Source organism: Salmo trutta, chromosome 1 (assembly GCF_901001165.1).
Source record: "Salmo trutta chromosome 1, fSalTru1.1, whole genome shotgun sequence".
Taxonomy (NCBI): domain Eukaryota; kingdom Metazoa; phylum Chordata; class Actinopteri; order Salmoniformes; family Salmonidae; genus Salmo; species Salmo trutta.
This window is the reverse complement of record NC_042957.1, coordinates 60596094-60618367: the sequence shown is the minus strand read 5'-3', so window position 1 is coordinate 60618367 and position 22274 is coordinate 60596094. Positions and strand designations below refer to the sequence as shown.

Here is a 22274-nt window from a genome sequence, read left to right as displayed (position 1 = left end):
TGGTGTGACTTAGATGTGGTCCTGTTGGGAGGCTATAGTGTTTACAGTGAGCTGGGATGGCCTCAGCCCACTGAACTCCAGTTAACAGCAGTTTAAAGCAGCTAAAGACCCTAACCAAGGAGAACAGGCCCACAAGGCCCAGAGAATGCAGCAGCCCAGGTGAGGACCAGCAGTAAGATCAAAAGAGCGGCTGGCTGCCATACAGAGGTTAAAGAGAGAGTGTGTAGGTGTTGTAGTGTCTGTGTGTCTGTAGTGTGCATGTGTTTATGTCAGTCGGCCTGTATGTGTACATGTGCGTGTGTATCCGTGTGTGTATGTATGTGGTCAGATGAAAGTTGGCAGGGTAACAAAGGGAAAGAGAAGGCCATGATAGAAAAGGGGGTAGTGGGAGAGACAGAAAAAGAGGGAGATAGAGGTAGAGAGGTGAAAGATAAGGCATCAGCAGCTACTGCACACAGGAAGGAAATGTTACTCATCCAATATGCTAATAAAGAAGAAGACATGTTATGATATAGAGGCAGCACTGTTTACAGTTTAGCATCCATCTGGCTATATATATATATATATATATATATATATATATATATATATATATATCACATTAGTGGAAACCAAGACTGTTCTCAGGGCAGGTCTGCCGGTTTTGACTTGCAGAAGTGACTTTTCGTAGCAGGTTAGGAGATCTTATGCAGCAGGTTAGGATAATTAACATGGTAGGTTATGAGAGTTAGGTTAAGGTTAGGAGGAGTTATCAAAAATTGTCCACGACGCATATCTAGCTACAACCAGGCATGCCCTGAGAACAGTCTTGGTTTCTACTAATGCGATGCACTAATGCAATGCTGCGTCCATCTGTGTCTATATAGGAAGAATGAGGAACATCAACCAAAGCTGTGAGGTAGTACTAGCACCCTAGGTCATAGAGGCTGAAAGAGGACAAATTGACTAAACTGCTTACGTGGGAACAGATGCAGCCCTGAGCACTGGATTACTGATTTAAAAAAAGAAGCCATCTTTAGAACAAGGGCATCACTGAGAAAAAAAAATGTGCATTTACATATATGCCAACAGTAAGCAACAACGCCAAATGTATTATAACCGTTACAGATAACGAATCCTAATTGCTAAATTGACTCGTGTATATATATAAGTGCAATTTCAGATGAATGTATTGAACCTGTAATATCAACTGGTTATATTATATATTGGAACCTAATCTTCAAAAAGGTAGTAACCTCAGCTGTGTGAAGTTTACCTGTAGAAGCCTATGGCTGTGTAACGGCACAGCCTTCTTTTGTTCATTTAGCAGACAAGAAGCTCGTATTTCCAGAGCCCTTGTCACAGTCTAGACAACTATTGTATAGTAAAAAACATGATGTAATATAACATAACATAATAAAATAGAACAGAATAGTGCGAAGTAATTCACATCTCGCGTCTGGAACAGTTATTCTCAGAGTGATCATTTGAAACGGGGCTCAATTTAGCAAGTTGAAAGAAACATTTTTCATGGTTACAAACCAAAATCTGTCTTCTTTTCGATATAGAGACGTTCTATTTAGTTTATTATGCCAGTTCCTTGGAATTTTCGAAAATGATCAGCATTTCTACATTGAACACTGCCCAGGGATGAGTTATGGCCAGGGCATCTGTTTGGTGAGTAGGCCTAGGTTTAACGATTCTGATGAAAATATGGTCTTTGTCTTTATTAAACTAATGTTTTTGCATGTTTTCAGTGTGGAAACTGTCTATTTTTAGGGGAGGTAATAGCCTAGACCAGGTATTCCCAAACTGAGGTACGCGCAATGCCGTCTGGGGTACGCCAAATATTTTTTTTAATAATATAATTTGATTGATTTTTGTACTTTTTTTTTTATTCACATTTTCAAACTGTTTCTCGCCTGAGAACCCTCGTTACACTGCCAAAGATAAAATGAAACCATCTAGTGTTCAGCAAAATAACAACACAATGTCAAATACAGGTAGCCTAGTCAAATAATGAACATCCAATCACATTAACCTTTACTCTCTCAACGTGAATTCCACTAACAGTCCGTATGTAGCCAAATGTAGCTACTGCTCATATTGGTATCTGTACTGATGGTGCAAAAGCCATGACTTTACCACCTAGTCCAACTCTCTCTCTCTCTCACTGCTTGCTTTATCACCTCATCCAGCTCTCTCTCTCTCACTGATGGCTTTACCACCTAGTCCAGCTCTCCATCTCTCCCTGCTGGCTTTACCACCTAGTCCAGCTCTCCATCTCTTCCTGATGGCTTTACCACCTAGTCCAGCTCTCCATCTCTCCCTGCTAGCTTTACCACCTAGTCCAGCTCTCCATCTCTCCCTGCTGGCTTTACCACCTAGTCCAGCTCTCCATCTCTCACTGCTGGCTTTACCACCTAGTCCAGCTCTCCATCTCTTCCTGCTGGCTTTACCACCTAGTCCAGCTCTCCATCTCTCCCTGCTGGCTTTACCACCTAGTCCAGCTCTCCATCTCTCCCTGCTGGCTTTAACACCTAGTCCAGCTCTCCATCTCTCTGATGGCTTTACCACCTAGTCCAGCTCTCCATCTCTCCCTGCTGGCTTTACCACCTAGTCCAGCTCTCCATCTCTCCCTGCTGGCTTTACCACCTAGTCCAGCTCTCCATGTCTTCCTGCTGGCTTTACCACCTAGTCCAGCTCTCCATCTCTCCCTGATGGCTTTACCACCTAGTCCAGCTCTCCATCTCTCCCTGCTGGCTTTACCACCTAGTCTAGCTCTCCATCTCTCCCTGCTGGCTTTACCACCTAGTCCAGCTCTCTCTCTCTCACTGCTGGCTTTACCACCTAGTCCAGCTCTCCATCTCTCCCTGCTGGCTTTACCACCTAGTCCAGCTCTCTCTCTCTCTCTGATGGCTTTACCACCTAGTCCAGCTCTCCATCTCTTCCTGCTGGCTTTACCACCTAGTCCAGCTCTCCATCTCTCCCTGCTGGCTTTACCACCTAGTCCAGCTCTCCATCTCTTCCTGATGGCTTTACCACCTAGTCCAGCTCTCCATCTCTTCCTGCTGGCTTTACCACCTAGTCCAGCTCTCCATCTCTTCCTGATGGCTTTACCACCTAGTCCAGCTCTCCATCTCTTCCTGCTGGCTTTACCACCTAGTCCAGCTCTCCATCTCTCCCTGCTGGCTTTACCACCTAGTCCAGCTCTCCATCTCTCCCTGCTGGCTTTACCACCTAGTCCAGCTCTCCATCTCTCCCTGCTGGCTTTACCACCTAGTCCAGCTCTCCATCTCTCCCTGCTGGCTTTACCACCTAGTCCAGCTCTCCATCTCTCCCTGCTGGCTTTAACACCTAGTCCAGCTCTCCATCTCTTCCTGCTGGCTTTACCACTTAGTCCATCTCTCCATGCCTTGACATCCCATTTTCTCTCACCCTCTCTTTACTGACTGACTGAGGCTCCATCACGTTCTCTTTTTCGCTCACGCCCCTCCATCTTCACTGACTCAAGTGCTCCCCTTCTCGCTCTCTCTCTTCGAAAACCGCACCACTATCCAGAGACCACCATAATTCACTACTTCACATTATCCACACTATTGCAGTGTCTTTTAAATAAACAGCAGGACATGCACATTTCAATCCAGGCCTCACCCCAGGTTTATTCTGCTGAACAGGTTGCTTTCCTGTATCTGGGTGTTTTAGAGGGGCGGACCAGGGAGAGTGAGTTAGCAGTGGTTCCTGTGCCCTTTAACAGACTGAGTGGTGCCCTGTAGGGAACGTAAAATGGCTTCGTAATGGCACATTAACGATGAATGGATCCATTCACATTAAGGATGTAATATGATGCATGGGGATTTCAAATGGAGTGAAATGCACAATTTTAAAACAAATTCCATTTTTAGTGAGAGGGAACATAATGTAGCCTACCACCTACCTGTTGGTGTTCTGTGCTGCTCTGATGGTGGGACATTTTTACATTTTAGTCATTTAGCAGACACTCTTATCCAGAGCGACTAGGGTTAAGTGTCTTGCTCAAGGGCACATCGACACATTTTTCAGTCGGCTCAGGGATTCGAACCAGCGACCTTTCGGTTACTGGCCCAACACTCTTAACCTCTACACTATCTGACACCCAATAAACTTACTTCAAGTGGATATATCCCTTCATAGGGATCAAGGTTAAACTAAACACAGACACAACAATGTAGACATAGGCAATTGGCCATGTAGCTAGACTAATCTATTACAGCCAGCCAGTCAGATGAGGCCACAGGTAGTGTAGTGCATAAATGCAGTGCTGAAAATACACCATTTGGTTGTAATCCTTGGCCTGGCTGGGTCAGATGTATTGCTAATTAGCATCTGTGGGATACAGAGCACCTAGTCTGGCTGCTATCATCAGGCCATGCTGGCTGGCTCTCATTAAGGTTGAGTGTGTGATAGGGCCCACCCTGGCATCAATCTGAGGGGATGCTACTGTAGAACTGTCACATTGAGCTGCATTCAGTCTGGCAGACACTGATGTAGCCTGTCACTGTGATCAATCAGCGTTTAATCAGGGCTGTAATAATCACACAGAGGGAGCATTACTTAACCCAATCAGAATCACATTCACACATTATAAACACACACACACACACACACACACACACACACACACACACACACACACACACACACACACACACACACACACACCTTTACAGTTAATTACACACACACACACACACACACACACACACACACACACACACACACACACACGGCTCCAGCCTCACATATAGGCTACACAGACTTTTCAATTATTCAAATGTATTTACATTTAGAATCTAACACTCACACAAATGCAATCTGTTACTCACATGCGTAAATACATTTCAAATGTACACAAATACACATTGACACTATCACTACAATGGAAAAACACATTTGTGCCTTCTCTTTTGTGTATTATTCTATTCTGTTCCAGTTCCATCCATCACATCACACTGACGCCCATGTTCCCACAATCCTCCCTGCGGTCATTCATCACAATGTCACTCAAACTCTGGTCCCTGGAGTGTCATGGTAATGCTCCAGTGTGTGTGTGTGTGTTTCTATTTCTGTGAATCTTTTTGCCTTGGTAGAAGGATATATATTTTTTGTGACAAAGGAAGGGGGAGAGTGGAAAGAGAAAGAGAGAGACCAAGGAAACAGGCAGTGGGCAGAGATTATGACATTCTCTTGTAGACTGTCAACATGATTCAGATTCAGAGTGTTTAACAGTCACATGTACAGGGTTGCAGGTGTGATTGCAGGGCACAATGAAAATCTTAGGCTCCAAGCTCCAACATTCTCCCTGACACAGGTCAACTGAGAGTCACAAGACAAGAATAACTCAAAAGCCACTGAGAGTATGTTACTCGCTAATGTTCAGTCTCTGGACAATAAAGTAGACAAGCTCAGGGCGAGGATCTCCTTCCAGAGAGACATCAGGGACTGTAACATACTCTGTTTCACGGAATCATGGCTCTCTCCAGATATACTGTACCCGTCCATACAGCCAGCTGGGTTCTCAGTACATTGTGCAGACAGGAATAAAGAACTCTCTGGGAAGAAGAAAGGTGGGGGTGTATGTTTCATGATTAACTACTCATGGTGTGATTGTGATAACGTACAGAAACTCAAGTCCTTTTGTTCACTCGACCTAGAATACCTCAGAATCAAATGCCAACCGTATTACCACCCAAGATAATTATCTTCGGTTATAGTCACAGCCAAACTGGAACCCACATATCCTGAGGCCGCATTTATTGTAGCTGGGGATTTTAACAAAGCAAATTTGAGGAAAACGCTTCCAAAGTTCTATCAACACATTGACTGTAGCACTCTCGCTGCTAAAACACTAAAGACTCCATTTTGCTCATCCCTTCCTATAAGCAGAAACTCAAACAGGAAGTACCCGTGCTAAGGTCTATTCAATGCTGGTCTGACCAATCAGAATCCATGCTTCAAGATTGTTTTGATCACGCGGACTGGGATATGTTCCGGGTAGCCTCTGAGAATAACATTGATGTATACACTGACACGGTGACTGAGTTCATCAGGAAGTGTATAACAGATGTTGTTCCCACTGTGACCATTAAAACCTACCCAAATCAGAAACCGTGGATAGATGGCAGTATTCGCGCAAAACTGAAAGCGCAGACCACTGCATTTAACCATGGCAAGGTGACTGGGAATATGGTCAAATACAAACAGAGTAGTTATTCCCTCTGTAAGGCAATCAAACAATGAAAACGTCAGTACAGAGACAAAGTGGGGCCGCAATTCAATGGCTCAGAGACAAGACGTATGTGGCTGGGTCTACAGACAATCACGGATTACAAAGGGAAAACCAGCCACGTTGTGGACACCGACGTCTTCCTCCTGGATAAGCTAAACACCTTCTTTGCCCACTTTGAGGATAGCACAGTGCCACCGACGCGGCATGCTCCCAAGGACTGTGGTCTCTCCTTCTCCGTGGCTGACGTGAGTAAGACATTTCAACTTGTTAACCCTTCTTAAGGCTGCTGGCCCAGGCGGCCTCCTTAGCTGTGTCCTCAGAGCATGCGCAGACCAGCTGGCTAGAGTGTTTACGGATATATTCAATCTCTCCCTATCCCAGACTGCTGTCCCCACTTGCTTCAAGATGTCCACCATTGTTCCTGTACCCAAGAAAGCAAAGGTAACTGAACTAAATGACTATCGCCCCGTAACTCTCCCTTCTATCATCATGAAGTGCTTTGAGAGGATAGTGAAGATTAATTTCACCTCTAACTTACCTGACACCCTAGACCCACTTCAATTTGCATACGTCCCCAATAGATCCACAGACGATGCAATCGCCATCGCACTGCACACTGCCCTATCCCGCCCCCAGGTGGTGAAGGTAGGAAACAACACTTCCACATCGCTGATCCTCAACAAAGGGGCCCCACAAGGGTGCGTGCTCAGCCCCCTCCTGTACTCCCTCTTCACCCAATGACGAGACAGCCTACAGAGAGGAGGTGAGGGCCCTGTCAGAGTGGTGCGAGGAAAATAACTTCTCCCTCAACGTCAACAAAACGCAGTGGAGAAGGTGAAAAGCTTCAAGTTCCTTGGCATACACATCACAACGATCTGAAATGGTCCATCCACACAGACAGTGTGGTGAAGAAGGCGCAACAGCATCTCTTCAACCTTAGGAGGCTGAAGAAATTTGGCTTGGTCCCTAAAACCCTCACAAAGTTTTACAGATGCACAATTGAGAGCATCCTGTCGGGCTGCATCACCGCCTGGTACGGCAACTGCACTGCACTGCCCGCAACCGCAGGGCTCTCCAGAGGGTGGTGCGGTCTGCTCAACGCATCACCGGGGGCACACGGCCTGCCCTCCAGCACGCCTACAGCACCCGATGTCACAGGAAGGCCAAAAAGATCATCAAGGACATCAACTACCCGAGCCACAGCCTGTTCATCCCGTTACCATCCAGAAGGCAAGGTCAGTACAGGTGCATCAAAGCTGGGACCGAGAGACTGAAAACAGCTTCTATCTCAAGGCCATCAGACTGTTAAATAGCCATCACTAGCCGGCTACCACCCGGTTACTCAACCCTGCACCTTAGAGGCTGCTGCCCTATATACTGTACATAGACATAGAATCACTGGTCACTATAATAATGGAACACTAGTCACTTTAATAATGTTTACATCCTAGCTTACTCAATTCATATGTATATACTGAATTCTATTCTACTGTATATTAGTCAATGCCACTCCGACATTGTTTGTCCAAATATTTCTATACAGTAACTGTCAAAAGTTTGGACACACCTATTAATTTCTTTATTTTTACTATTTTCTACATTTTAGAATAATAGTGAAGACATCAAAACTTTGAAATAACACATATGGAATCATGTTGTAACTAAAAAAGTGTTAAACAAATCAAAATATTTTTCAACGATGACCCAACACACCTCCAGGCTGTGTAAGGGCTATTTGACCAATATGGAGAGTGATGGAGTGCTGCATCAGATGACCTGGCCTCCACAATCACCTGACCTTAACCCAATTGAGATGGTTTGGGATTAGTTGGACTGCAGAGTGAAGGAAAAGCAGCCAACAAGTGCTCAGCATATGTGGGAACTCCTTCAAGACTGTGCAAGGTTGTCATCAAGGCAAAGGGTGGCTACTTTGAAGAAACTCAAATATAAAATATATTTTGATTTGTTTAACACTTTTTTGGTTACTACATGATTCCATATGTGTTATTTTATAGTTTTGATGTCTTCACTATTATTCTACAATGTAAACAACAGTAAAAATAAAGAAAAACCCTAGAATGAGTAGATGTGTCCAAACTTTTGACTGGTACTGTATTTCTTAACTCCTATCTTTTACTTTAGATTTGTGTGCATTGTTGTGAATTGTTAGATATTACTGCACTGTTGGAGCTAGGAACACAAGCATTTTGCTACACCCGCAATAACATCTGCTAAATATGTGTATGTAACTAATACAATTTGATTTGAAGAAACATCACTAGTACATAAATCACTACAGGGACTAGCAAGTATGACTACAGAGCATTCTTAGGTCCATATTTACACCCAAAGGATCCAACAGAGTTAATAGGAAATTACATATTGTCCAAACAGAGATTCCCAAAAGATTACTAGGTTACAGATTCACCATTGAAGAATGACTAATTCCTGACAGAATTATAAATGAGTCACAGAGACCACCCCAATAAAACCAGTGAAGCTATTACATTACACATCACTGTTGCCTTGCCAGTTAGTCTTTGTGCAGTGACAGTGAGTGTGTCCCGAGATGAAAAATCAAGATATGAATCCATCTGTGACTACAAAACTGGGCGACCTGGAAGCCTCAACTCAGACAATCTACAAGCTGCCAGTATGCTAGTTTAGACAGAGAGTGATGTCTTTGATATTCTCCTTTAATGATAAGAATGATTACACTCCTCAAAGGGAACCTCATCAAAGCAGATCAGAGCCTAAAGGCATGTCTACAGCAGGGCCTATGTGTGTGCTACGGCTCTATGGCTACAAGACAAAAAGCACTGAGGAAAACTCATTAGCAGCAACCTGTACATATACTACAGCCTGTGAATGGTCTGGAGAACTTGTGGGCTACAAACTGTAGCTGGGCAAGAGCTGTAACTGGGCAAGAGCTGGAACTGGGCAACAAGAGCTATAACTGGGCCACAAGATCTGTAACTGGCCAACAAGACCTGTACGTGGACAAGAGCAGTAACTGGTCAACAAGAGCTGTTACTGGGCAACAAGAGATGTCCCTGAGCAACTAGAGATGTCCCTGAGCAACTAGAGATGTCCCTGAGCAACTAGAGATGTACGTAGGCAAGAGCTGTTACTGGGCAACAAGAGATGTCCCTGAGCAACTAGAGATGTCCCTGAGCAACTAGAGATGTCCCTGAGCAACTAGAGATGTCCCTGAGCAACTAGAGATGTCCCTGAGCAACTAGAGATGTCCCTGAGCAACTAGAGATGTACGTAGGCAAGAGCTGTAACTGGGCAACAAGAGCTATAACTGGGCAACAATAGCTGTAACTGGGCAACAAGAGCTGTAACTGGGCAACAAGAGCTATAACTGGGCAACAAGAGCTGTAACTGGGCAACAAGAGCTGTAACTGGGCAACAACAGCTGTAACTGGGCAACAAGAGATGGAACTGGCCAACTAGAGCTGTATGTGGACAAGAGCAGTAACTGGGCAACAACAGCTGTAACTGGCCAACTAGAGCTGTAACTGGCCAACAAGAGCTGTAACTGGCCAACTAGAGCTGTATATGGGCAACAACAGCTGTAACTGGGCAACAACAGCTGTAACTGGGCAACGACAGCTGTAACAGGGCAACAAGAGCTGTAACTGGGCAACAAGAGATGTAACTGGGCAACAAGAGATGTAACTGGCCAACTAGAGCTGTATGTGGACAAGAGCAATAACTGGGCAACAGCAGCTGTAACTGGGCAACAACAGCTGTAACTGGCCAACAACAGCTGTAGCTGTCCTACAAAAAAGATGTAACTGGCCAACTAGAGCTGTATGTGGACCAGAGCAATAACTGGGCAACAACAGCTGTAACTGGGCAACAACAGCTGTAACTGGGCAACAAGAGATGTAACTGGCCAACTAGAGCTGTATGTGGACAAGAGCAGTAATTGGGCAACAACAGCTGTAACTGGGCAACAACAGCTGTAACTGGGCAACAAGAGATGGAACTGGCCAACTAGAGCTGTATGTGGACAAGAGCTGTATCTGGGCAACAACAGCTGTAACTGGCCAACAAGAGCTGTAACTGGCCAACTAGAGCTGTAACTGGCCAACTAGAGCTGTAACTGGCCAACTAGAGCTGTATGTGGACAAGAGCAGTAACTGGGCAACAACAGCTGTAACTGGGAAACAAGAGCTGTCATTCCATGAAATCTGAAATGATATCACATGTGTTCAGCCCAAAGACAAACTACTTATTCCATATTTATGGGGACTATCAAGAGACCTGTAGCACAGACTGTCAAAACCCCAAGAGCTATCCTGTGGATGAAATAAAGAAGATAATAGCAGGACAGCTGCAGAGTGTGTGCTTGCAGTACACAATCACTCAAAAACAACATGTAGATGGAAGCCCAAAAATATCAAGAGAGATACACAGCAGGGGACCCAGTGCACAGTAGCATGGGAGGAAACAGCATCAGCTACCAACATACATCAAGACAACTCAGAGGGAAAAAACCTCTACCAGTCTTTGAAAACTTGTAGACCATATCACAGAACACACATTAACACTTGACAGACAACGCCTTCTGAGTGAGAGACTCAACTGCGCTGCAGTAGCAGCAGATCTGACCCATGCCAGACCTGAGCAAAGACAGGGAGACTATGAGTAGACTTACGATTTTGAAGTCTTTGTGGCTGCACTCCTGGCCTTGGTATCGGCAGTAGAGCATCATCTCCTTAAGGTCGTGGCCCACCCTCTCGGTGAACTCACGCATGCTGAAGGGCTTGGGCTTGTAGGCGGTGAAGTTGGCCTTGTCTGTGAGGAAGGCCAGGACGTGGGGCTCGGCCAGCTGGGGCTCAGGGATCCTCAGGTGGACGTCCAGCAGGGCCAGCAGCTCCCCAGCGTGGTACAGGTCATTGCGGGACAGGCGGCTGAAGCGGTAGGCGTTGAGGTTGCACACGGTGACGGCAGGGAACACCAAGCTGCCCGACATCACGGCATCCACGCTCGTCACATGGGGGTAGGAAAGGAAGTAGGCCAGGCGCTCGGCACTCTCCAGGGCCAGGAGGCCCAGGCAGGCCAGCAGAGCGGCGGCCCAGAGCAGGCGGCGAGGTGTTGGCCGGCCGTAGGGGAAGATGAAGCGCAGGCCGTGGAGCGTGCTGGTGTGGGAGAAGGCCTGCCAGGAGGACGGGTGCAGACTGGAGCTCTCATGGCTCCCCTCACTGCCACAACTCTCCTTTAGGTCCATCATGACCCCTCCGGTCCCACAGCCAAGGACGCCCCAATACACAGACACCTACAGAGACACGCACACATACACAGAGAGAGAGAGAGAAAGAATGAGAGAGAGAGAGAGAGAGAGAGAGAGAGAGGCAATGCAATGAGAGCCCTGAACTACCACCTAGAATAGGAACACATAATCACACGTTCAGTTCACACAGAGAAAGAGAGAAAGGGGAGAGGGGGAGTGTCCCAAACATACACACCTGCAGCACAGAAAGAGTGACAAACAGAGACACAGAGCAAAATAAAGCAACCCAGAGAATCAAGCCACTGACAGACCTACAGACAGAGAGAGAGGAAGAGCACATGAGGCAGAGATCTTCACAACCCCCAAGTCCTTACTCCAGATAGAAAAGAGAGAGCGTGAAGAATAGAAAGATGCACCCCCAGGGCATCCCTTCCTTCCGTGCCTCCACTCTTTCTCTGTCCCTAGTTACTCTGGATGCCAGCCTCTCTGTGCCTGAAACCGCCCCCCTCCACTCCTCCAACATCCCCCCGCCCTCTCTCCTCCTCTCAGTGACCGTTTTCGTTGTCAGGATCCCAGAGGTAAGTCCACTGTGACACAGAGTGAGAGAGTCATTTAAGCCACGAGCCAATCAAAGCCGCCTCTGTGTATTCAGTATCCCCACTTCACACACACACACTCAACTCTCTGGATCTCCCTGTGCGACTAATGACAAGTCTAAGCACCTCTTGTTCAGTCTAGCGAGATGACATCCAGCCTGTGTGAGTGTGTGTGAGTCTGAGAGTGTGTGTGCACGTGAGAGAGAAAGGGAGAGAAGGGGAGAGAGAGGGGGAAGGGAGGGATGGAGATAGAGCCACTGATGATCAGCGCCGCCAGTTTGTCGCGCATGCCGATCCAAACTCCTCCTGTTCTCCTCTGGCCAGACGTATCCGCTGATTCCGCTCTCCCTCCTCTTCCCAGCTCATCCATGGAGCCAGTGAACAACAGTGGAGCCAGAAGAGACGCGCAAGCTTACACACGCTCGCGCAGAGAGAGAGAGAGAGAGGATAGAGCACACACAAACACACTCCTCCTCTCCACAGTGAAGTCTCTTATTGAATCTGCTTCTGTTTTTCTTTCCCTCTTGCTCTCATTTTTCTTTTCCGCCCGCCTGTTTTCATATTCCCCATCTCACCACTAACCGACTGATGGATGGATGCAGGACGCAGATTGGCAGGGAGACGGATGGTTAGGGAAAGGTGAGGAGAGAGATCACGCATGAGGAGTGGTGGAGAGGGATGGAGAGAGACAGAAGGAGGGGGGGTTGGCAAGGAGAGGGGAAGCAAGAGAAAGAGAGAAAGTCTTCACTCCCCCACTGATAACAAACACTGCATTTTGTGCCCAGCAGGCAAGGATTGCACAGAGATATCACACAGAGAAGTATGCAGAGACATAACCCCAAATGTGTGTGTTCTGTGTATCCCTGTGTTTGTGTGTTAGCGTGAGTGAGATATATCACAAAGAGTCTGTATGAGAGAACTTGTGTGTTGAAGCTACATTTGACCCAGAGATATGTAACAGTGTGTGTCGGTAGAGGGGATGGCAGGGGTATAGTGTGGAGAGAGCAAGGCTGCATGTGCCAAGTAATACAAGGAGACAAGGGGAGACCGAGGGGGACTGAGAAGAGAAAGGAGTGTGGCTATGTGTGCAAAAAGAGAAGAAGAGACAATCAAGGGAGAGGAAGAGCATAGTAAATGGAGATGGCTACAAATTTGATGAAATAGAAACAGGCATGGAGTTAGGTGCTTTGGAGTGGTGAGAGCATGTACGTGGCTAGCCAATAAGAAGATAATTATAAACTGGTTGGCTCGAGCCCTGAATGCTGATTGGCTGACAGCCGTGGTATATCAGACCATATACCACGGGTATGACAAAACAGTTATTTTTAGTGCTCTAATTACGTTGGAAACCAGTTTATAATAGCAATAAGGCACCTCAAGTTTCTTTTGTATATGGCCAATATATCCAGGCACGCCACATTGTGTCGTGAATAAGAACAGCCCTAGGCGTGGTATATTGGCCATATATCACACCCCCTCAGGCCTTATTTCTTAAATATATGCCGGTTCCAGGCATAAGCAACATAAGCAGGTTTTGGGAACTCAGTTGGTGTCTCAACTTACTGTTGAGAATTAGAATAGTAAAAGTTTGAAACTTGGTCGTGCATCATCAGTTTGTCTCTTGTTTTGTCAGTCACTGACAGTCACACAATTAGCAATGTAAGCTAACAATTTTCACATGTTAATGTCCAGAGTGACTTACAGTTAGTGCATTCACATTAAGATAGCTAGGTGGGACAACCACATATCACAGTCATAGTAAGTACAGTTTTTCTCAATAAAGTAGCTGTCAGCAAAGTCAGAGCTTGTAAGGGGGGAAGTCAAGTGCGAGTCAAGTGCGAGTGTTAGTTCATGAAAGTTTTTGTTGTTGTTGTTGATGTTTTGGGAAGATGGGCAGGGAATCTGCTGTCCTAGCTTCAGGGGGGAGCTGGTTCCACTATTGGGGTGCCAGGACAGAGGGGAGCTTGGACTGGGCTGAGCGGGAGCTGCCCTCTCACCCAAGAGACCAGTGGTGACAGAACAGAGTACACGGGTTGGAGTGTAGGGTTTGAGCATAGCCTGAAGGTAGGGAGGGGCATTTACTCTAGTTGCTCCATAGGCAAGTACCATGGTCTTCAAATGGAAGCTTCATATGGAAGCCAGTGGAGAGTGTGAAGGAACAGGGTGACATGGGAGAACTTTTTAGATTGGTAAGTTAGTCTAGCCAGTTATCATGTCCAAATACCAACCGGGCACGCATTCCCAGGGGCCTTGACCTCCAGGGGACCCCCATTTGATTTTGTTAGTCACGTTCACTCAGATATCATTAACATGGCATAAGTCATGGCTGAAAACATTTCTCTCCGCCCCATGGCAAAATGTGTAGGACTGCAGAAAACTTGCATTAAAACGGCAACATTTTCTCTAGCCCCCATAGCAAAATGTGTAGAATTGCAGGGAATGTACTTTAAAACATACGTTTCTCTCTCCACCGTCAAGAGGGGGGCAACTGAAATGTTTTGCGTTGGGGGCCCAACCAAATCTTGCTTAGGGCCCCAGAATGCAATGTAACATTCACAGTTTTAAAATCTCAATTTTCCTGTTGCCCTCCCACTAAACTAACTAGCCTACTGCTTACATGATCACTATATGGGTGGACAAGGAAGCATTCAATTCTTTATCTAGAAATCAATAGTCTGTTTAAACAGGCTAGGCTATAAAATGTGAGAGAGCATGGCAAAAGTGGCCAACCCCTGAATGCTACAGCAGCAGCATTGTTTGTGAACAATGTGGTTGTCGCCAGAGCTAATTTTGACCAATGAGTAGGCAATTCAGATATCCATTGGCTGTAGGCCAGACTTTTGCTCTTCATTTCTGAACAGAAAAATGAGGACTTGCCTGCAGACCACCCCAGGCCTGAATTAGCCTAGGTTGACTAGATTTGGTTTGTAAATCTGGGAATGAGGCAGCAGTCATGTTGACAGAGATATTAGAGACACACTTAGCAACTTTGCATCCCTCTTTCTTTATAAACCCAACATCGTTTTTTTATATACATTCATCGTCAACTGGGACCACCACGGTTGAGGCATGTAAAGTAGATATGTCGGCTCAAGCTCTGTAGGCCTATGCAGCGAAAGTGGTTTGGCGCATGGCAAATGATGTGTTTACACACCTGAACCAAAAATGACAGGGGCAGTTACTGTAGTCATAATCTTTGCCTGAACAGAGCATCCTTGAACAACACAACTTGCATGCCTGTGTGAATCATTGTCTTTTATGGTAAGTTTGAGTTATATTATCCATATAATAGGCTACCGCAAGGACTTTTTTTGCCTATTCGCTACAGATACCTGGAAGATTGACCTACCTTTGCGCTAGGGGGTCTGTGTCAGTAACCACGTTTCCATTCAAACATTTCATGCGGATGAATTACCTGACATTTGATGGAAACATGACATTCCAGTACAATTTTAGAAATGCCAACAGACAATGTTCGTTCATGTTGGGATCTTTTTGTGTCAGTAAAATTAATTATGCGAATAATGTCGGTGGAAGCGCCTTTATGAGCAAATATTGATAGAATAACTATCATATCGAAGTAAACTTAGAGTCAAGTGATGATACACTATATATACAAAAGTATGTGGACACCCCTTCAAATGAGTGGATTCGGCTATTTCAGCCACACCGTTGCTGAAAGGTGTATATAATCGAGCACACAGCCATGCAATCTCCATAGACAAACATTGGCAGTAGAATGGCCTTACTGAAGAGCTCAGTGGCTTTCAACGTGGCACCGTCATAGGACGCTACCTTTCCAACAAGTCCGTTCATCACATTTCTGCCCTGCTAGAGCTGCCCCTGTCAACTGTAAGTGCTGTTATTGTGAAGTGGAAAAGGAGCAACAACGGCTCAGCTGCAAAGTGATAGACCACACAACCTCAAAGAACAAGACCGCCGAGTGCTGAAGCGCATAAAAATCATCTGTCCTCGGTTGCAACACTCACTACCGAGCTCCAAACTGCCTCTGGAAGCAACATCAGCACAATAACTGTTCATAAAATGGGTTTCCATTGCCGAGCAGCCGCACACAAGCCTAAGATCACCATACACATGCCAAGCGTCGGCTGGAGTGGAGTAAAGCTCACCACAATTGGACTCTGGAGCAGTGGAAACGCGTTCTCTGGAGTGATGAATAACGCTTCACCATCTGGCAGTCCAAAACACGAATCTGGGTTTGTCGGATGGAAGGACAACCCTACCTGCCCGAATGCATAGTGCCAACTGTAAAGTTTGGTGGAGGAGGAATAATGGTCTAGGGCTGTTTTTCATGGTTCGGGCTAGGCCCCTTAGTTCCAGTGAAGGGAAATCTTAACGCTACAGCATACAATGACATTCTAGACGATTCTGTGCTTCCAACTTTGTGGCAACAGTTTGGGGAAGGCCCTATCCTGTTTCAGCATGACAATTCCCCCGTGCATAAAGCAAAACGGTTTGTCAACATCGGTGTGGAAGAACTTGACTGGCCTGCACAGAGCCCTGACCTCAACCCCATCGAACAGCTTTGGGATGAATTGGAACTCCGACTGCGAGCCTGGCCTAATCGCCCAACATCAGTGCCCGACCTCACTAATTCTTTTGTGGCTGAATGGAAGCAAGTCCCTGCAGCAGTGTTCCAGCTGATGAAACTGTGGGTTTGCACAACTGAAGAACTTCTGCACCAACTGTCAGAAACCGTCTCAGGGAAGCTCATCTGCATGCTCGTCATCCTCACCAGGGTCTTGACCTGACTGCAGTTTGGCGTCGTAACCGACTTCAGTGGGCAGATGTTCGCCTTCGATGGCCACTGGCACGCTGGAGAAGTGTGCTCTACACAGATGAATCCCGGTTAACTGTACCGGGCAGATGGCAGACATGTGGGCGAGCAGTTTGCTGATGTCAGTGTTGTGAACAGAGTGCAGCATGGTGGCGGTGGGGTTATGGTATGGGTAGGCATAAGCTATGGACAAGCAACACAATTGCATTTTATTGATGGCAATTTGACGTGATGAGATCCTGAGGCCCATTGTCGTGCTGCCATTCATCCACCGCCATCACCTCATGTTTCAGCATGATAATGCACGGCCTCTTGTCGCTAGGATCTGTACACAATTATTGGAATCTGAAAATGTCCCAGTTCTTCCATAGCCTGCATACTCACCAGACATGTCACCCATTGAGCATGTCTGGGGTGCTCTGGATCAACGTGTACGACGGCGTGTTCCAGTTCACACCAATATCCAGCAACTCCACACACCCATTGAAGAGGAGTGGGACAACATTTCCCAAGCCACAATCAACAACCTGATCAACTCTATGTGAAGGAGATGTGTCACGTTGCATGAGGCAAATGATGGTCACACCAGACACTGACTGGTTTTCTGATCCACACCCCTACCTTTTTTTAAAGGTATCTGTGACCAACAGATGCATATCTGTATTCCCAGTCATGTGAAATCCATAGATTAGAGCCTCATTTATTTACTTCAATTGACTGATTTCCTTATATGAACTGAAACTCAGTAAAATATTTGAGATGATTGAATGTTGCATTTATATTTTTGTTCAGTGTAAAAATTAAAGTCTGTGAGCACTTGGGATACACACACAGCCTGACACACTGACACAAATATCAGTGGCGGACTGGCCATCTGGAATTTCAGGCAAACGCCAGTTGGGCTGGTCCATATATAGCCCAGTGGGCCTGTTTAACTGCGCAAAATGATCATTCTCTTGCTAATACTGGGGGCCTCAAGGAAAAAAATGGTCCGGTGTGTTAATGCCAAGGCCAATTTCTGGTCCCAGTCCTCCCCTGTATCAGTCAATCACATTTCTCTCAAATGAAATTTGCAGTGGTCCCAAACAGCTGTGGGGTTGCTGGCTCCTTAACGACTTAATTACGCAAATCTCCCCTTTCCCATTGAAGTAATGAGCATAGTTTTACAGGGATTAGCCGTCTCCTGGGTTGGAGATAAGTCTTTATTATTTACCACCTTTTCTGTACTTAGCAAATGCTATCCATCTTGACTGGATTCATTTTTCTCCATTTAGCCAACTACCAGGGATATTCTAGAGGATGCAGCAGCAGTTTCCTTACCCAAAGTCATATACTAATGCAATTGCATAAAACCAACCACTCAGCCAGGATATTGTAGTCTTCCTACAGTATGCATTGTTAAATTTGCACTGCATAATGCCATTCATTTCATCCTCTTGCAGCTGTCTAACTCCTCACACTGGAAAGCGTTGACATCTACCTGAAGGTGTTCATAACCTGCTAATTTAGTGATGAAAATATATTAAAAAGTTACTATCACACTATAATTTCACTCCAAGTATCAATGTATTAATTTATTTGCTAGGTTGCGTTAGCTAGGGCTAGTCGGCTGTACCGGCGCTAAAACTTCTGTATTTGTCATCCTATAGCTTGTTCTCCATCTTCTTTTTAATGAGTGAGCCAACATGTTTCAGCACTTTTATTCCATGACTGATCAACACTTTTCTCATGGCTCTCTCTCATCTCTCTGCAGCAGACGTGGCAATATGTTTAAAACATCGAATCGCAATATCAAATCACAATATATATAGAGAGAGAATTGTGTGAATCGCAATATATATCGTATCGGGAGGTCCCTGGCACTTCTCAGCCCTATCTGCCATGGAATGCGAAATACTCTGTCATCCATTTTCACTCAGAAGTCAGTGGATAAGTCCCTAAACCTCTGAGTTATGTTATTAATGTGAATCACAATCATGATGAGTCACCCTGCAAATTATAGAAAGGTAACTTCCTTTTCCACCAGAGATAAAAGGCCTCCTCTACCCCAGGGTTCGAGTGAAAAGAAAACGACCACAGAGGAGAGTATTGTGTTGACATTTTATCAAATAATTAATGAAAGAGTCCCTGATACGCTTGTGGAGATTGAACAAGTAAGTTAATTACTCTTTCATAACATAATGGCTTATGAAAAATAATAATCTCTTAGTAGAAGATAATTAGGGAGTATTAAACATGGGGAGTGTGAGGGAGTAGGAGAGTGGCACTGGTTCATTACTACAGCAGGGTTGGGGTGATGAAGTTAAAGGGCGGATGTTTCAGCCAATGATAGATAGAGATATATATCGCTATATTACATACACAGTGCATTCGGAAAGTATTCAGACCCCTTGACTTTTTCCACATTTTGTTATGTCACAGCCTTATTCTAAAATAGTTAAAATATTTCCCCCCCCCCCCATCAATCTACACACAATACCACATAATGACAAAGTAAAATCTGAAATATCACATCTTCTTGGCACACCTGTATTTGGGGAGTTTCTCCCGTTCTCTCTGCAGATCCTCTCAAGCACTTTCAGGTTGGATGGGGAGTGTCACTGCACAGCTATTTTCAGGTCTCTCCAGAGATATTCGATCAGGTTCAAGTCCTGGCTCTGGCTGGGCCACTCAAGGATGTTCAGAGACTTGTCCCGAAGCCAATCCTGCATTGTCTTGGCTGCGTGCTTAGGGTCGTTGTCCTGAGGTCCTGAGCAGGTTTTCATTAAGGATCTCTTTACTTTTCTCCGTTCATCTTTCCCTCAATCCTGACTAGTCTCCCAGTCCCTGCTACTTAAAAACATCCCCACAGCATGATGCTGCCACCATCATGCTTCACCGTAAGGATGGTGCCAGGTTTCCTCCAGACGTGACGCTTGGCATTCAGGCCAAAGAGTTCAATCTTGGTTTCATCAGACCAGATAATCTTGTTTCTCATGGTCTAGGAGCCTTTAGGTGTCTTTTGGCAAAGCGGGCTGTCATGTGCCTTTTACTGAGGAGTGGGGGGAGAATTTAACACATTTTAGAACAAGGCTGTTTGAATACTTTCCGAATGCACTGAACAAAAAAAACGCAACATGTCAAGTGTTGGTCCCATATTACATAAGCTTAAATAAAATAACCCAGAAATGTTCCATATGCACAAAAAGCTTATTTCTCAGAAATGTTGTGCACAAATTTGTTAATATCCCTGTTAGTGAGCATTTCTCCTTTGCCAAAATAATCCATCCACCTGACAGGTATGGCATATCAAGAAGCTGATTAAACAGCATGATCATTACACAGGTGAACCTTGTGCTGGGGACAATAAAAGGCCACTACAAATGTGCAGCTTTGTCACACAATACATTGCCAAAGATGTCTCAGGTTGAGGGAGCATGCAATTGACATGCTGAATGCAGGAATGCCAACCAGAGCTGTTGCCAGATAATTCAAAGTTCATTTCTCTACCATAAGCCACCACCTACATCGTTTTAGACAATTTAGCAGTACGTCAATTTCGTCCTCACAACTGCAGACCTCATGTAACCATGCCAGCACAGTAACTCCACATCTGGCTTCTTCAGCTGCAGATTCATCTGAGACCATCCACCCCGACAGCTGATGAAACTGAGGAGTATTTCTGTCTGCGGTAAAGCCCTTTTGTGGGAAAAACCCATTATAATTGGCTGGATCTGGTTCCCCAGTGGGTGGGCCTACGCCCTCCCAGGCCCACCCATGGTTGCGCCACTGCCCAGTCATGTGAAATCCATAGATTAGGGGCTAACGAAATTATTTAAATTGACTGATTTCCTTATATGAACTGTAACTCAGTTGTTGCGCTTATATTTTTGTTCAGTATATACACTACCATTCAAAAGTTTGGGGTCACTTAGAAATGTCCTTGTCTTTGAAAGAAAAGCACTTTTTGTCCATTAAAATAACATCAAATTGATCAGAAATACAGTGTAGAAGACATTGTTAATGTTGTAAATGACTATTGTAGTTGGAAACGGCTGATTTTTTTATGGAATATCTACATAGGTGTACAGAGGCCCATTATCAGCAACCATCACTCCTGTGTTCCAATGGCATGTTGTGTTAGCTAATCCAAGTTTATCATTTTAAAAGGCTAATTGATCATTAAAAAACCCTTTTGCAATTATGTTAGCACAGCTGAAAACTGTTGTTGTGATTAAAGAAGCAATAAAACTGTCCTTCTTTAGACTAGTTGAGTATCTGGAGCATCAGCATTTGTGGGTTTGATTACAGGCTCAAAATGGCCAGAAACAAATAACTTTCTTCTGAAACTTGTCAGTCTATTCTTGTTCTGAGAAATGAAGGCTATTCAAATCAAATTGTATTAGTCACATGCGCCGAATACAGGTGTAGACCTTACAGTGAAATGCTTACTCACAAGCCCCTAATCAAGAATGCAGTTTAAAAAAATACAGACAAGAATAAGTAATAAAAGTAACAAGTAATTAAGAGCAGTAGTAAAATAACAATAGTGAGACTATATACAGGGGGGTACCAGTACAGAGTCAATGTGCAGGGGCACTGGTTAGTCAAGGTAATATGTACATGTGGGTAGAGCTATTAAAGTGAATATGCATAGATGATAACAACAGAGAGTAGCAGCAATGTAAAAGAGGGGGAGAGGGGGGGGCAATGCAAATAGTCTGGGTAGCCATTTGATTAGATGTTCAGGAGTCTTATGGCTTGGGGATAGAAGCTGTTTAGAAGCCTCTTGGACCTAGACTTGGCGCTCCGGTACAGCTTGCCATGCAGTAGCAGAGAGAACAGTCTATGACTAAGGTGGCTGGAGTCTGACAATTTTTAGGGCCTTCCTCTGACACCGCCTGGTATGGAGGTCCTGGGTGGCAGGAAGTTTGGCCCAGTGATGTACTGGGCCGTTCGCACCACCCTCTGTAGTGCCTTGCGGTCGGAGGCCGAGCAGTTACAATACCAGGCAGTGATGCAACCCGTCAGGATGCTCTCGATGGTGCAGCTGTAGAACCTTTTGAGGATCTGAGGACCCATGCCAAATCTTTTCAGTCTCCTGAGGGGGAATAGGTTTTGTCATGCCCCCTTCACGACTGCCTTGGTGTGCTTGGACCATGTTAGTTTGTTGGTGATGTGGACACCAAGGAATGTGAAGCTCTCAACCTGCTCCACTGCAGCCCCGTCAATGAGAATGGGGGCGTGCTCGGTCCTCTTTTTCCTGTAGTTCACAATCATCCCCTTTGTCTTGATCACATTGAGGGAGAAGTTGTTGTCCTGGCACCACACGGCCAGGTCTCTGACCTCTGTATAGGCTGTCTCATCGTTGTCGGTGATCAGGCCTACCACTGTTGTGTCATCGGCAAA

At 45.4% G+C, this 22274-nt stretch overlaps 1 protein-coding gene across 3 annotated transcripts in view; it reads right to left on the bottom strand.

The window, feature by feature from the left end:
- LOC115204081 (acid-sensing ion channel 2) overlaps positions 1–12670 on the bottom strand; it is a 480853-nt gene extending 468183 nt beyond the window's left edge. Inside the window, exons 1-2 of one of the 3 annotated variants that reach the window (XM_029769392.1) lie at positions 12215–12670; positions 10917–11537 (exon numbers count right to left, since the gene is read on the bottom strand). In XM_029769392.1, the coding sequence (XP_029625252.1) occupies positions 10917–11492 (576 nt within the window). In that variant the 5' untranslated portion in view covers positions 11493–11537; positions 12215–12670. The other 2 variants (XM_029769399.1, XM_029769408.1) reach the window with 2 other exon arrangements.
- Between the last annotated feature and the right edge of the window lie 9604 nt (positions 12671–22274).